We start from the raw sequence: 15,084 nt of genomic DNA on the forward strand, positions 1-15,084 counted from the left end.
GGTCCGCATGGTGGCAACACCTCCATTTGCAAAGGTAAAGGTGATCATTTGGCTGCTCTTACTAGTAGGTAGAACCTAGGAATTAATGTATACATGTTTTACATTTAAATAGAAGCATCCACGATTCTGGTTTAACTACTATTTCTCTTGGGTAAGAAATAAGATAAATGACAATCAAATATATTGGTTAGAAAAAAACATTTTGTTTTATTTTGTATTATTATTATTATTATTATTATTATTATTATTATTATTATTATTATTGTACTGGGGTTCCTGGAAGCCCTTCTACCTCTGAGCTATACTCCCAGACCTATTTTTTTATATCTTTTTATTTGGAAACAGGGTCTCTTAAGCCAGCACGGCTGGCTTCAAACCTGTGCGATCCTCCTGTCTCAGCCTCCCAAGCGCAGGGATTACAAGCATGTACCACTACGCCTGGCTATTTTGTATTTTAGTACTGGGCATTCTACCTCTGAGATACACCCCTGCCCTTTCTATTTCTTAGTTAGAAACAGGGTCTTGCTAAGTTGCTGAGGGTCTAAGTTGTTGAGGCTGGCCTTGAACCTGAGATCCTTCTGTTTCAGCCTCCCAAGTATTAGGATTATAGGTGTGTGTCACTGCACCTTACAGAAGGAATATTTGAGAAAGTCAGAAAATGTACTCTGTGTGGATAAATAGTAATAATAATATTAATAACTAAATGGCAATAATTTATGAACATCAAAAAACTTTGTAGGTCAGCTTTTTACCTTCCTATATCTATTAAAGTTTAAAATTCAAATTTAGAACATCATTAAACTCAAGTTGAAAACTCAAATTTAAAACATCATTCAAAAGAAACTGGAGGAAAGATGATGGACAAATGACAAAGCCTAAAACAAATAGATAAAAAGAGAAAGAGCCGTGGGAGGGGTGGTGGTGCATGCCTATAATCCCAGTATTTGGGAGGTTGAGACAGGAGGATCCTAGATTCTAGGCCAGCCCACCATAACTTGTAGACCCGTACCTGTTAATATCACAGTATTGCCACAAAATTTTCATTTTAGTTTTTCATTGGGCTGGAAGCTGGGTGTGGTGGCACATGCTTGTAATCCCAGAATTTGGGAGGTTGAGACAGGAGGATCGTGGTTCGAGGATAGCCTCGGCTACTACTTAGTGAGGCACCTTGCAACTCAGTGAGACTCTGTCTCAAAATAAAGAATAAAGAACAGGGCTGGGGGTATAGCTCAGAGGTAGAATGCCCTGGGGTTCCATCCCCAGTACCAGAAAAAAAAAAAATCAAGCTGGCCTGTGTAAGCTGAGGGAGAATGCCCTGGGTTCAATATCCAGTACCACAAAAACAAGAACAATACAAACAAAATAATAAACAACAAAAAGAACTTGAAAGAAATAAAGACAATACAGGGGGAAAAACTATATTTTAAAAAAGTATGACTAATATCCTTAGATAAGATGAGGTATATATAATAATAGGATGCCATTTTGAATATGAGAGAATAAGATCTCAGTCAACAGAAGCATTCAAAGTTAGAGTGGAGGAAATCTCCCAAAATCCGGAGGAGAAACTGGAGATGGACAAAAAGAAACAAAAGGCAAGAATCCTTTGTCTTGGAGAGCGGGCATTTATTTAGAAACTCTTCCAGACAGGGAAGTTTATTTGAAAAAAAAAAAAAAAAAAAACAACAAAAAACTGCCGGGCATGGTGGCACAGGTTTATAATCCCCGTGCTTGGAAGGTAGAGACAGGAGGATCGTGCAGGTTGGAAGCCAGCTGTGCTGGCTTAAGAGACCCTGTTTCCAAATAAAAGTATAAAAATAGGTCTGGGAGTGTAGCCCAGAGGTAGAAGGGCTTCCAGGAATCCCAGTACCACCAAAAAAAAAAAAAAAAAAAAAAAAAAAAAAAAAAAAGAGAGAGAGAGAGAGAGAGAGAATAAAAAAAGGACTGGGAGTGTAGTTTGAAGGTGGAATGCCCTGGGTTCCAACCATAGTACTGCAAAAAAAAAAAAAAGAAAGAAAAGAAAAGAAAAAGTATCAAAGAAGATGCCTAACATCTCCTAATGGTATTCCTATTCTTCTCCTGACCCCATGCCATGGTTAGCAGTACTTTCTGCCACCTCTGGCTCCAGTGCAGGAGGTATACATTCAGAGAATAGAGTAAAAAGCCGGGCGTGGTGGTGCACGCTTGTAATCCCTACGCTTTGGAGGCTGAGACAGGAGGATCACGCAGGTTCGAAGCCAGCCTCAGCTACTCAATGAGGCTCTCAGCAACTTAGTGAGACCCTGTTTCCAAATAAAATATAAAATAGGACTGGGAGTATAGCCCAGATGTAGAAGGCCCTGGGTTCCATCTGTAGTACCACCACCAAAAAAAAAAAAAAAAAAAAGAGAGAGAGAGAGAATAGAGTAAAAATAACCAGAAAGCACTAAGTGGTTTTCAAATGTAGACTGATTGGGTTAGGATGCAAATCACATAGAAACTTGTTAGAAAAGCAAATTCTTGGCCCCCTTCCCATCCCAGACTGGCCCATTAGAAACTGCAGGGCAGGTTGCAGCACCGACTGGTGTTTCAACCAGCCCTCCATGTGACTGATAGTCCCTCAGCTAAGAACTGCAGACAGAAAGAAAGTGGCACCTGAGGTCAGAAGACTCAGACCCTTCCTGGGCCTCCCCCAGCTAGCCGTGTGGCCCCGCCCACCCCAGGCCTGAACATCAATGTCTGTGGTGAGTGACGGCCTTGGCTCTTCTAAGGAGTCAGATCCCGTTCACTTCTAGCCCACAGTTTTAAATTTTCTATCTACTTTTACAGTTTACTTATAATGATGCCTAAAACTCTAAAATCAGCTTTAATTAATTTTGTGGTTAGTTGGGCGTGGTGGCGCATGCTTGTAATCCCCGCACTTGGGAGGCTGAGACAGGAAGATCACATGGGTTTGAATCCAGCCTCAGCTACACAGTGAAGCTTCCAGCAACTTAGTGAGACCCTGTTTTTAAATAAAATATATATATAAAAAAAAGTCTGGGAGTATATCCCGGAGGTAGAAAGCCTCTGGGTTTCACCCCCAGTACCACCAAAAAAAAAAAATTTTTTTTTGTGGTTAAATAAGGGATTCTACTCAAGTTACTAAAAAGCTCAGTATAAAAGCGTGTGGTGTATGGTTTGTGAGCTTTAACAGTACTTACAGCTTTTTTATCCGATTGGCTATCGTCATAGCCGGTTGTAAGGTCTCTGACTGAAGAAATTTCAAATCTGCCACAAGTTTTCGGGTAGTTATTCTTCCCATCATAGTTCCTCAGGTTTCCAAATAACTTTTTAATGGTGTCTTGATCATGGCAGATAAAATATGAAGCTTTGGTAATATGGTAGCCATACCTATAAAAAATGCAAATTTGTGCAAAATGAACAACGGTTCTGCAGAATATACAAGTCAACCAGTATATTCTAAAATAAATAACTACACCTAACTTTTTAAGAAGAACCTAGCACTAAAAAAGAGGCCCAAGCTGGGTGTGGTGTTGCACACTTGTAATTCCAGCACTTTAGAGGCTGAGACAAAAAGATTGCACATTTGTGGCTAGTCTTAGCTACTTAGTGAGACCCTCTGCAACTTAGTGAGATCTTGCTTCAAAAAATAAAAGCAAAAAATAGGGATGGGGTGTGGCTCGGTGGCAGAATACCCTTCGGTTCAATCCCCAGCACCACAAAAAAAAAAAAAAAAAAAAAAAAAAGAAAAAAGAGGCCCAGTGGCAGGTGTAGTGGTGCAAGCCTGAAAGTCCAGATTCTTGGGAGGCTGAGGCAGGAGGACTGCAAGTTGGAGGGCAGCCTGGGTGGTTTAGTGAGAACCTGTCTCTCAAAAAAAAAAAAGGGGGGGGAGGAGGTGGTATTGGGAATGTAGCTCAGTGGTAGATGCCCCTTGGTTGTTCCATATCCAGTCCAAAAAAAAACAAACAAACAAAAACAAAAACAAAAAAACTGTGGGATATGTACACAATGGAATTTTACTCAGCCATAAAGAAAAACACAATTACATCATTTACAGGGAAATGGATGGAACTTGAGGACCTTCTGCTAAGTGAGATTAGTCAGTCACAAAAAATAAGAAATCGAATGTTTTCCTAATATGCGAAAGCTAAGGAGAAATGGGTCATAGGAGGAACTCTAGATGAAAAAGGAAATCCTACAGAGGAGCAAACAAGACAACCTCACTGAGGGGATGGGGGGGTGAGAAGGAAACTCTTTAAAGCACGTGATGTACTTATTCATATTGTAGTCAACACTAAGCCAAGCATGGGAAGGAGGGATAAGAAGAGAATGGGGTGGGGATCGGGCAGGGGCTAACTGGGTGATGTGCACATGTATGTCTACACAAGTTTCTTTTACCCCATTATGAGGTATGAATACAATGCACCAATAAAAAAAAATTAAAAAAGAAAAAAAAAAAAGACTAGCAATACGCCATTTACCCCTGGGTCTCCAGTGACTGCCAACCTTCAGTCTGTATTTGAAAATTAAATTCTACTGGAACAGAGCCATTAGGCATCTATTACTTGTGTGCTGTTTCTGGCTGCTTTTGCACTAGATAGCCAGAACTCAGTACTTGCTACAAAGACTGAACAGATGTATAATGAATATGTTTAATCTTTCTTTGCATTGAATAAAATCACATTCTTCAATTAGCTGTTACTGCAACCAGTGTTCTCATTTTTTAAAGAATAAATGTTATTTTAAAGGGTGATTAATATTAAGTAGTTAAATATCAAAAGGAAAAGGTAATCTTATGCTTTCATTAGAAACACAGTTCATCACCAAAGTAAGATCACTAGAAAGAATATTAGTATCTCAAGCAGAAAAACATAATAAAACACACAAAAATTGCCTCAGTCAAACAAAGTCAATAGAAACTTACTCCACATAGATGGCCTTTAGCTGCTGAGATAGAGACAAATTTTTGGTTGCTAGAAAGCTAGCCAATTCTGCGCTGATGACAGCGGCACTGACTCCGTCTTTGTCCAGAACAAACGGGCAGCACATGTATCCTGCAGAAACACATGCACACATACTCTTAGGAATGGACTCTTCTACTGTGCAGTCAGGACACAGGAGCATGCATCTGGGCACTGCACAGAGGTGTACAGTATTGAGGGAGCGCTCTCATTTATCACCACCTGCCTAAGAATGCAGCCTAGTGCCCAGCACACGGCAGGTCTCTCAGAAGTGTGTGTGCAGTAACCAGTGAGGAGACCTTCCCTCCTGGCCAAATGGTGCTCCCTGGCTCCATTCACTTCAAGTCCTTCTAAGCCACATGAATCTGGTTCCAATTCTATCTCTTCTCTGAAACCCAGTAGTCCTTGATGGTCCCGTGATTCATCTTGACCCCTGGCATGTACGCCTTTGAGCAGACACTTAACTAGATCTATATGAGCTGCGATAGGCTGAAGTCAGTAGCACCTGTTTCTTTCTCATGGAGTAACATATATACAATTAATATTTGAAAAACAAATATGAAATCTTTTGAATGAAAAGAAAGATACTTCTGACAATTCTAACAACAAATAATTCAAAAGCTGAGCTATCACACTATATTCAATTAGTTCAACAAATAATGCGTATGTATCTGTGCAGCAGGGAATACATAGACAAACATAAATAAAATAAATGTATAATCATTTTTACTAAGTGAATAATTAAACAATTTCTAGCACAAACATCTGACTCTCATTCCTATAGCTAGCTCTCCTTGCTGGTCATGTGTTTCTTGTGACAGTGGCTTTGATGAGTACAACCATGCCTTCTTTTTTGCCTTGGAGAGACTCTGAAAAGATCCTCATGACCACTTTTAAAAAGTATGGACTCGCCGGGCAAGGTGGCGCAGGCTCGTAATGCCCGTGCTTGGGAGGCGGAGACAGGAGGATCGCGCAGGTTTGAAGCCAGGCGCGTTGGCTTAAGAAACCCTGTTTCCAAATTTAAAAAAAAAAAAAAAAGTTATTTGGGGAGGGTAGCCCAGAGGTAGAAGGGTTTCCAGGAACCCCAGTACCACCAAAAAAAAAAAAAGTGTGGACTCTTTTAGGCTTGAATATTCAAAACTGTGGCTGAGGAAACCTTACAATTCCCCACTTATGTGGACTACTCTCAAGCTGCCAGCAGCCATGTACACAAGTTACTGTTAGTCATCTGTAGATGACTCAATTATTTTCAACATAATCCTTTCTGTAAAAAAATATATATATTTTTGTGTACACACACACACACACACACACACACACACACACACACTAAGCCTGGCATGGTGGCACACGCTTGTAATCCCAGTACTTGGGAGGCTGAAACAGGAGGATTCCAGGTTTGGAGCTAGCCTCAGCCACTTAATGAGGTCCTCCACAACTTAGTGAGACTCTGTTTTGAAATAAAAACATAAACTAGGGCTAGGGCTGTAGCTCAGAGGTGAAATGACCTTGGGTTCAACATTCAGAGTCTCTCTCTCTCTCTCTCTCTCTCTCTCTCTCTCTCTCTCTCATTCTCTCTCTCTCTCTCATACATACACACATACAGATATATTTATCTACCTATATGAAAATACATATTTATATAAAAATATATACTTGTGTATATATTGGAGTAGAAGTGTTCAACACTCACCTCAAACAATGGAGAAAAAAACCCTGTACTCTTGTTTCACTGTGGATCTCCTGAGCCTGAATCTAAATCGTCCTGTCCATTATTCATATTCTCTATACTACACGGTTTTGGGACCGTCACTATGACTCCTTACCGATAGCTTCTTCAAATGCAAATAAGACAGTCTTCCCTTGGTCTGCGAGCTGTTTGGCTCTGTTTCCCATCCACTTAAAGCCAGTTAATGTCTCCTAAAGGGATCATCCAAAAGAGGAAAAGAAGAGTCTTAGAGCCTCTGCAGAGCCAAAGAAAAGAAACTACCCAAGTCCCAAGAACGCCTACCTCAAAATGGAAACCCTCCTTCAAGGCGATGGCCCGCAAGATCTTAGAGGAGACCGTGCTTGACAGCATGTATGTGTCTTTGAGGGCACTGCGATCTTGATTCTTTTCTTTCCAAGAAGTAAAGAGCCACCAGCCCAAAAGAGCCCCCAGCTCGTTGCCTGAAAACACTTTCCATTCACCACTGAAAGAAACACCCACTCGCTTCAGTGATCTTAGACAGGCACCAGTCACTGGAACAGGACCACTGAGCAGACAAGGCTCAGCATGCCTTCTGCAGGACTGCTCAAGTCTTGTCCTTAAACAACCCATCAGAAACGTTAAGTGCCACTTGACAAATATTTGGGCAGCTACCACGCATTGGCCAGTTTGTCTAGATAAACATCTGGTTTGGAAGATCTTAGAAAACAACTATGTCAGAGATGATACAGAATGCTTTTATTTTAATATTTAAAAAAACAGTTTTGGTTTTAAAATGCAACAGGCTTAATCACCATGGCCAATCTTGTCTTCAATGTCGTGCCAATACCCCTCTGCCTGTTCCCCCTAAATTCAACATTTCTTTGAAGATCCAGCTCCTTAGCAGACCTACTGGCAAGTATTATACAGCAGAGCAGACCTACTGGCAAGTATTATACAGCAGAGCTTGCACCAAGCAAAGTACTTTGCCCTCGTTAGCACTGAGACTTTATATTAAAATCAATTATAAAATGAAGGACAATCACAAATAGCAATTTTAATTTTACCATGTACACACTGGGGTGTTTTTTTAAAACATCATGATTACCAAGGATGCAATCTCCCTGCCTTCGAAATACGCATCTTGCTCTAGTTAAAGCAAGAACCAGAGAAGTTTCCCTGAGATAATTTGCAGAATAAATGCAAAAGAAATGGAAGAGTTTCTATGTGGGTTTTGCTTTCCCAAACATATGCTATTGCCCAAAATTTATTCCCATTATAGAGAAAAATCACAGTTCACTTCACCTGTCTTGCTTTTCTGCCACAGCAAGTCTATCGGCATCTGGGTCGTTTGCTAAAACAATTTTCGCTTTGGTTTTTTCAGCCAATGCAAAAGATAAAGTCTGAAAAAGAGTATGAAAATGAAAACAAAGTTATTTAAACCAAGACTTGGGCATATCACAGTCTTTAAAAATATCGCGGTTTTTAAGAGCTAAAAGGAGTTTCCTCAAACTAAGACTGAGTTTTACTTCTGGAGTTTATCTAAGCTGGAGGTCAGACGACGGGAACATCCGGTGACCCACACTTGCCCCGAGATTCGACCCGCACGTGACTGTACGTGTGTGGCTGGACGGTACTTCTAGGCTTTGCTGTGTGATCAGCCTCACAGGCAAACCAAAGTAGACCAACTCTCTCAATATCACCATCACCTAACCTTGAAGAATGTTACACAAATCACACTCAACACTTCTTTCATATCAGAGAAATTACAATTAAGAAATTAAAATCAAAACAAAGAAAAAACTCCATTCTATTAGCTACTTTTTGGCATGAAGGAAACACAGTAAGCAAAACTAAATTAAATTTAAAGCATTATTTAGGGTTCCACATTTACATGCTGTTGCTAAGATGTCTAATTTGAAAGTTCCTTTAAGAAACTAATGACCAATAAAAGTGCCTATCGTCAATGATGGTATGCATTTTTCTTCAGCACAATGAAAGCACATTTTGTTTGAGAGTAATAGTTGTGAATATAAAAGGTACATTTTATAATGAAAAAAAAAAAAAAAGAGTTACCAAGACGCCTTTACCCTCTTCGGGATTTGGGTACTTGACGGTAGGAAACTCAGGGTCGGGATCTCTCTGCTGCGGAACGGCCTCGGGAGGAGGGAGACTGAAAGCCTTGAACGCCAACTGCACAAAGTTGTGCCCCACACCGTGCACAGAGGTGTGCACGAACTTCACCTTTGTCTCCTTGTTCACACTCCTGGAATCACACACACAGTGGGAAATGATGAAAGATACAAGGTGCCTCTCAGAACTGGAAGGCTTGCAATAGGTCCAGGAGCTGGATTCTCACCGCCCCAAGAAATCAAGTACTCAAGAATGTACAAGACAAGCATATTGAATTTTTTTTTTTTTTTTGCGGGTCTGGGGATGGGACCCAGGGGCATTCGACCTCAGAGCTACACCCCCTGCCCTATTTTTTTATTCTTTATTTTGAAACAGGGTCTCACTAAATTGCAGAGGGCCTTGCTATGTAGCCGAGGCTGTCCATGAACCACGATCCTCTGGTCTCAGCCTCCCGAATGCGGGATTACAATTGTGAGCCACCATGCCTTAGGTATCACCGGGAGGATTATATTGAGAGTATATGTCAGGCCTACAGCAATTATCTGGTAAATAATAAACCTTCAATTAATATTAGAATCTGTTTCCCAAAGGTGACATTTTCTACTGGGAAAAGAAAAAAAGATTCTTCAATTTATGGGTGGTAGAACTGCAAACTTTTTGGAAAACAAGCCAAGCTACTTTCCTACTTCATGCCCCATACAAAATTAAAAATCACCAATGACTGGACAGATTCAGCATTATAAAACTTAAACATGAACATTTCAGAAAATAGGAGGGGGCTTTTCTTCTTATAATCTTGGTGTAAAGGCATCTAAAGTTTGACATAAAACTCAGAAGCCATAAATTAAAAGACTGATAGACATTAATAAAAACTTTTAAATGCTTAACAAAAAGTTCCAATAAAAAATTTGAGAAGTAAGTCGGGCGTGGTGGCGCACGCTTGTAATCCCCACGCTTGGGAGGCTGAGACAGGAGGTCGCACAAGTTCGAAGCCAGCCTCAGCTACTTAGTGAGGCTCTCAGCAACTTAGTGAGACCCTGTTTACAAATAAAATACAAAATAGGTGTGGGAGTATATCCCGGAGTAGAAAGCCTCTGGGTTCCACCCCCAGTACCACCACCACAAAAAAAAAAAAAAAAAAAAAAATTGAAAAGTAATGACTGAAGAAAAAACAATATATGAAATAAAAAGACTAAAATGTAGCTTAAATAACTATAAAAAAGTTTAATTTTATTTTGTGTGTGTGGGTGGTAGAAATTGGGGATTGAATCTATTTTACTTATTTGAGCCCTATTTTATTTCTTATTTTAAAGCAGGGTCTCACTAGTTGCAGAGGGTTTTGCTGGGTTGCTCAGGTGGCCTGCTATCCTCCTGTCTCAGCCTCCAAGTACTGGGATTACAGGCATGTGCCTTCATATCTGGCTAAAAATTATTTACTAATAATGGCAGAATACAAATAAAAGTGAGATATTATTCTCACCTAACAAATAAAAAATGTGATATATCTGCATAGGTAAAAATGTGTGAGCCTACCAATTACAAAAGGAAATGCAGGGCCATATAACATTTTCAAATACTGTTGGTGGGAGTGTCAATGGCTGGAACATTGTTGGAGGGCAATTAGATAACCACTATCAACTTTGTGATGTCAGAAAGTTATTTTATGAACAGCCAGCCAGAAAAATAGACACACAGACACACACACAGAGTCACTCAAGCAACTGTGTATAGGGGGCTACATCCACTGCTACTTAAAGTAACAAAAACTAAGTTATGAAGTTGAATCAGAGGGGCAGGGGGAAGGATCACAGATGTGTTTTGTTTGGATTATGCGTCAGTGAAAAAACGATCCCCAACATTTAGAAAGTAAAGAAATTTTTCTCAGGAGAAAACATCCAATGAGCCAGGCATGTTGGTACACTCTTGTAATCCCAGTATTTGGGAGACTGAGACGGGAGGATCATGGTTTGTGGCCAGCCTCAGCTACTTAGTGAGGCCTTTTACGACTCAGTGAGACCCTGTTTCAAAATAAAGAATAAAAAATAGGGCTGGGGGTATAGCTCGAAGGTAGAATGCCCCTGGGTTCCATTCCCAGTACTGAAAAGAAAGAAAGAAAGAAAGAAAGAAAGAAAGAAAGAAAGAAAGGAAGGAAGGAAGGAAGGAAGGAGAAGAAAGAAAGAAAGAAAGAAAGAAAGAAAGAAAGAAAGAAAGAAAGAAAACCTCCAATGATCTGGCAAGTGGGAGCTGTGTTACAGCTGAGGTTGACACCCAGCTGGGATGGCTGCTCCCTTCAGATGGGCAGGGTCCCCGGGATCAGGCGCTCAGCACTGGAGCTGCCATATGCAGGTGGTCCAGCACATATAATGTTAGAGATGAACTAGGAATTCAGCGTCTTCAAACCAGTGGTTTCTTGCTGGGGGACAAGCAGGAGCCGAGGGACCTGCAGCACCCACAAGAAGAACAACACTGCCCCCCAGCTACGCTGCTCAGCACCTGAAATAGCCCGGGTCATGGGTCAACACATGGGTGCAGTGGCTGTTCAAACAAAAGGGTCATGATGAATAGGGACTGATGCAGGAAGGTGCTTGTGGCAAATTACCTGGGAGGTAACGGCATGGAACAAACTAATGCATAGTATGTGACTATTGATGATTTTAAAATATACTATGTGTATATGTATGTGTGTGTGCATATATATATCCAGAACATTTTTTTATTGAACCCAGGGGCACGTTGCCTCTTAACCACACCCCCAGCCCTATTTTATTTTATTTATTTATTTTTTCTGGTACTGGGGGTGTGGTACCAGGGGCCTTTTACCTCCGGGCTATACTCCCAGACCTATTTTATATTTTATTTGGAAACAGGATCTCACTAAGTTGCTGAGAGCCTCACTAAGTAAGTAGCTGAGGCTGACTTTGAACCTGTGCAATCCTCCTGTCTCAGCCTCCCAAGTACTAGGGTTACAAGCATGTGCAGCCCTATTTTATTTTGAAACAGGGTCTCACTAAGTTGTTGAGGCTCTCACTAAGTTGCTAAGGCGGGCCTTGAACCTGCGATCCTCCTGTCTTAGCTTTTCAAGTACTGGGATTATTTTGGTGTATGCTACCACGCCCAGCTAAATTTTTTTTTTAAGGTAAGAAAAATGTGTTTCCTGTGTGACACTTTTCTGCAAGTTTTTAAAATGTACATATATATACATATGTATGTATGTATGCATGCATGTATGTTTGCAATAGCTCAGCACATGATGGCCCATGGGCTGGCCACTTGTTTTTGTAAATACAGTGTTAAAGGAACACAGCCCATTTGCACCGATTCACAAATGGGCCATCAGCAGCTGTTTGCAGACTATGACAGCAAAATTGAGGAGTTAAGAGAGTCGTATACCCTACAAAGCCCCAAAATATTAAAGGGACTACCTGTCCCTTTAATGAAAGTTGGCTACCCCTGATCTCCAGTCCCCATCATCTGAGGCAGATATAGGCTATCCACAAACTAAAGAGAAAAACTGAATCGAGACTGCTGGAATCTGGCTGAATCACATTAACTTAACCTCACTTAAGGTCAGTGAAGACGCAACCCGCTTACCTGTGAAAACAGTATTTTTTAAGGTCTTCAAAGTAGTCATTGCTGATGGAAGCACTGGGGTTGTGAAGAAGGGCACTGCTATCAATTAGAGAATCATCCCAAGCCTGAGGCCAGGGCTCCAGATTTTCTTCAATTGCTCGAGAAATCCCTTTATCATGAGGGGAGATGATCTGGGCTCCGTTGTCCCAGTAGACCTAGAGAGGCCAGGAATGCATTCAGGAGGTTCAGGGTTAAGGGAAATAAAGCATCCATGACTGATGCTGCTGAATAGAACAGGTCGGGATTCCTAGAGAAGACATGAGCGGAGAGAAAGTCACCACCTACCTTGTACCCGTTGTCCTGCTTCGGGTTGTGAGAGGCGGTGATCATGATTCCTGCACAAAGCTGCAAGTGTGACACTGCGTAGGGCTGCAAGACAGCAAAGGCAGGGGCAGCTTTTAGAAAACATCAGACTTAGTTGGGTATGGCGGCGCACACTTGCAATCCCAGTACTTGGGAGGCTGAAACAGGAGGATCGCTGGTTTGTGGCCAGCCTCAGCTACTTAGTGAGGCCCTCCACATTCACCTGATTTGTACCAGAGACAGAAACAACAGCTACTAGTACTTAGTACAGAAGACAACTAGGGTATTTGAACACAAGGCAGTTTTCCATCAAGGCTTGAACCATCTGTGGGTGTGATATAGAGTGTCTGATAGGTGGGTTATTTGCAACCTAGAAGGTGCTGGATCTACCTGTCAGTGCCCTGGGGACAGAAAACCCAAAGCGAGGGGCCTTTCTTCTGCACTGATACAGTCACTTCTACTTGGTGTCACTACATACAGATCAAGCTTGCCTACCCTATCCTTCCTTCCTTCTTTCCTTTATTCCCCTTCCTTCTTTTCTCCCTCCCTCCCTCCCTCTCTCCCTTCTTTCCTTCCTCCCATTCCTCTCTCTTTTTCTTTCTTTCTTTTTTTTTTGTGGCATTAGGGATTGGACCCAGGAGCATTCTACCTCTCAGCTACATCCCCAGCCCGATTTTATTTTCATTCTGAAACAGGGTCTCCTTAGGCTGATGAGAGTCTTACTTGGTGAGGCTGTCCTTGAACCCGTGCTTCTCCTATCTCAGCCTCCCAAATACTGGGACTACAAGTGTGCACCACCACCACCTGGCTCTGAGTCGTGTTTTCTAAAGACATAGTCTCAGCATCTGGCCCAGGTCATAAGAGCCCTGTCTTCTTAAAAGCAACAGCTGTTACAGTCCCTGGTGTGCTGTTCTTTAGATCCTACTTCATTAAAGATTCAATTAAAGTCTAGCCAGGAATGGAATTCTGAATGAAATATTTGCAGAGTCAATCTGGTTTATCAACTTGTCAAAAATATCCATGATAAGAGAGGGTTTGAGGTAAATTCAGATTTAGACCCAAGAAATTTCCTGATTACGACAGCTGAGAAAAAGATCTATTCACAAAGCTAAAAAATAGATAAATAAAAAAATCTTGTCAACTCGCTAAAATATCCTTAGAATGCATGTGCAAGAAAAATTATACTGGCTGGGTGTGGTGGCTTGTAATCCCCGTGCTTTGGAGGCGGAAACAGGAGGATCATGCTGGTTCAAAGCCAGCCTTGCTGGCTTAAGAGACCCTGTTTCCATGCCGGGCGTGGTGGCACACGCTTGTAATCCCAGTGTTCAGGAGGCTGAGACTGGAGGATCACGGTTCGTGGACAGCCTCAGCTACTTAGTGAGGCCCTCTGTAACTCAGTGAGACCTGGTTTCAAAATAAAGAATAAACAATAGGGCAGGGGGTGTAGCTCGGAGGTCAAATGCCCCAGGATTCCATCCTCAGATCTGCAAAAAAAAGAGACCCTGTTTCCAAAATAAAAAATATAAAATAGGTCTAAGAGTGTAGTCCGGAGGTAAAAGGAAAATTACACTTAAAAAATTAGTTCTGATGAATCAAAAGTTGGGTATAGAAGAATATTAGGAGGACACAGGTAAAACTTTCCTGGGAAAAAGAAGCAGCCTGCTAAATGTCAAGGAGTAAGTCTGTCACAGAAATGCCTGAGTCCCAACCATACAGGACTGTCCAATTCAGCCAAGCCCCATCCCTGACCCTGTGACAGGAAACTAGAGAGGAAATGGTTACTTACCACAAAGGGGGTTGGGGTGATATCAGAAAAGAGGTGCACGGGGATCCCCTGGCTGATAAATGTGGTAGCGGCAAGTCGGGCAAACCTAGAAACGTGTGACGGGGAAGAAGAAGAGAGTCCCACCGTGAGGTCTTGGGTGCTGGGAGGAGGCAAACCAACACGGGCATTTCCTCACGTGAACTGCAGCAGCCCAGGCTCGGAAACACTCCTTAGAAACAGCGACACTGGCGTAGAATGTTAAAGCCAGGGGGCCCTCGGGGGCTGTCTCATTCCACTCCTTTGTCTTACAGAAACGAGACTAGAGCCAGGAGCCAGGCCTGTGCCAAACTGTTCCGCTCTGACCATCTCAGCTGACCGCAGCGCTTCTCAGCCTGGGAGACTCTGCCCTCCCAGGGCATCTAAAGTGGAGACATTTTCAGTTGTCACATTGTGGGGAGGGGTCTTGTTGCTAGGAGCCAAGGAGCAGAGGCCAGGGATGCTGCTAAGTACCCTGCAATGTATAGGCAGTTTCCCCTCCCCAAATTAGCCAGCCAGTGTGAAGCCCCATGTCAATATGCAGAGGCTGAGAAAACCCGGTCCCAACCTATTGCAATCCTTTATAC

The 15,084-nt window shown here is 42.0% G+C and overlaps 1 protein-coding gene across 1 annotated transcript in view; it reads right to left on the reverse strand.

Annotated features, from left to right (window-relative positions):
- The window catches only part of PGM2 (phosphoglucomutase 2), a gene marked incomplete at both ends in the record, with an annotated part of 37,622 nt that overhangs the window by 6,839 nt on the left and 15,699 nt on the right, over positions 1–15,084 (reverse strand). The window contains 10 exons of the mRNA XM_080697432.1: positions 1–75; positions 3,183–3,372; positions 4,907–5,036; positions 6,770–6,863; positions 6,955–7,135; positions 7,936–8,033; positions 8,707–8,896; positions 12,355–12,548; positions 12,679–12,762; positions 14,483–14,567. The exon at positions 1–75 is cut by the window's left edge and continues 59 nt beyond it. Coding sequence (XP_080553558.1) covers positions 1–75; positions 3,183–3,372; positions 4,907–5,036; positions 6,770–6,863; positions 6,955–7,135; positions 7,936–8,033; positions 8,707–8,896; positions 12,355–12,548; positions 12,679–12,762; positions 14,483–14,567 — 1,321 coding nt within the window. The remainder of the gene's footprint in view (positions 76–3,182; positions 3,373–4,906; positions 5,037–6,769; positions 6,864–6,954; positions 7,136–7,935; positions 8,034–8,706; positions 8,897–12,354; positions 12,549–12,678; positions 12,763–14,482; positions 14,568–15,084) is intronic.

The sequence above is a fragment of the Muscardinus avellanarius genome, assembly GCF_963383645.1.
Source record: "Muscardinus avellanarius genome assembly, chromosome: 6".
In the NCBI taxonomy this organism is placed as follows: Eukaryota; Metazoa; Chordata; class Mammalia; order Rodentia; family Gliridae; genus Muscardinus; species Muscardinus avellanarius.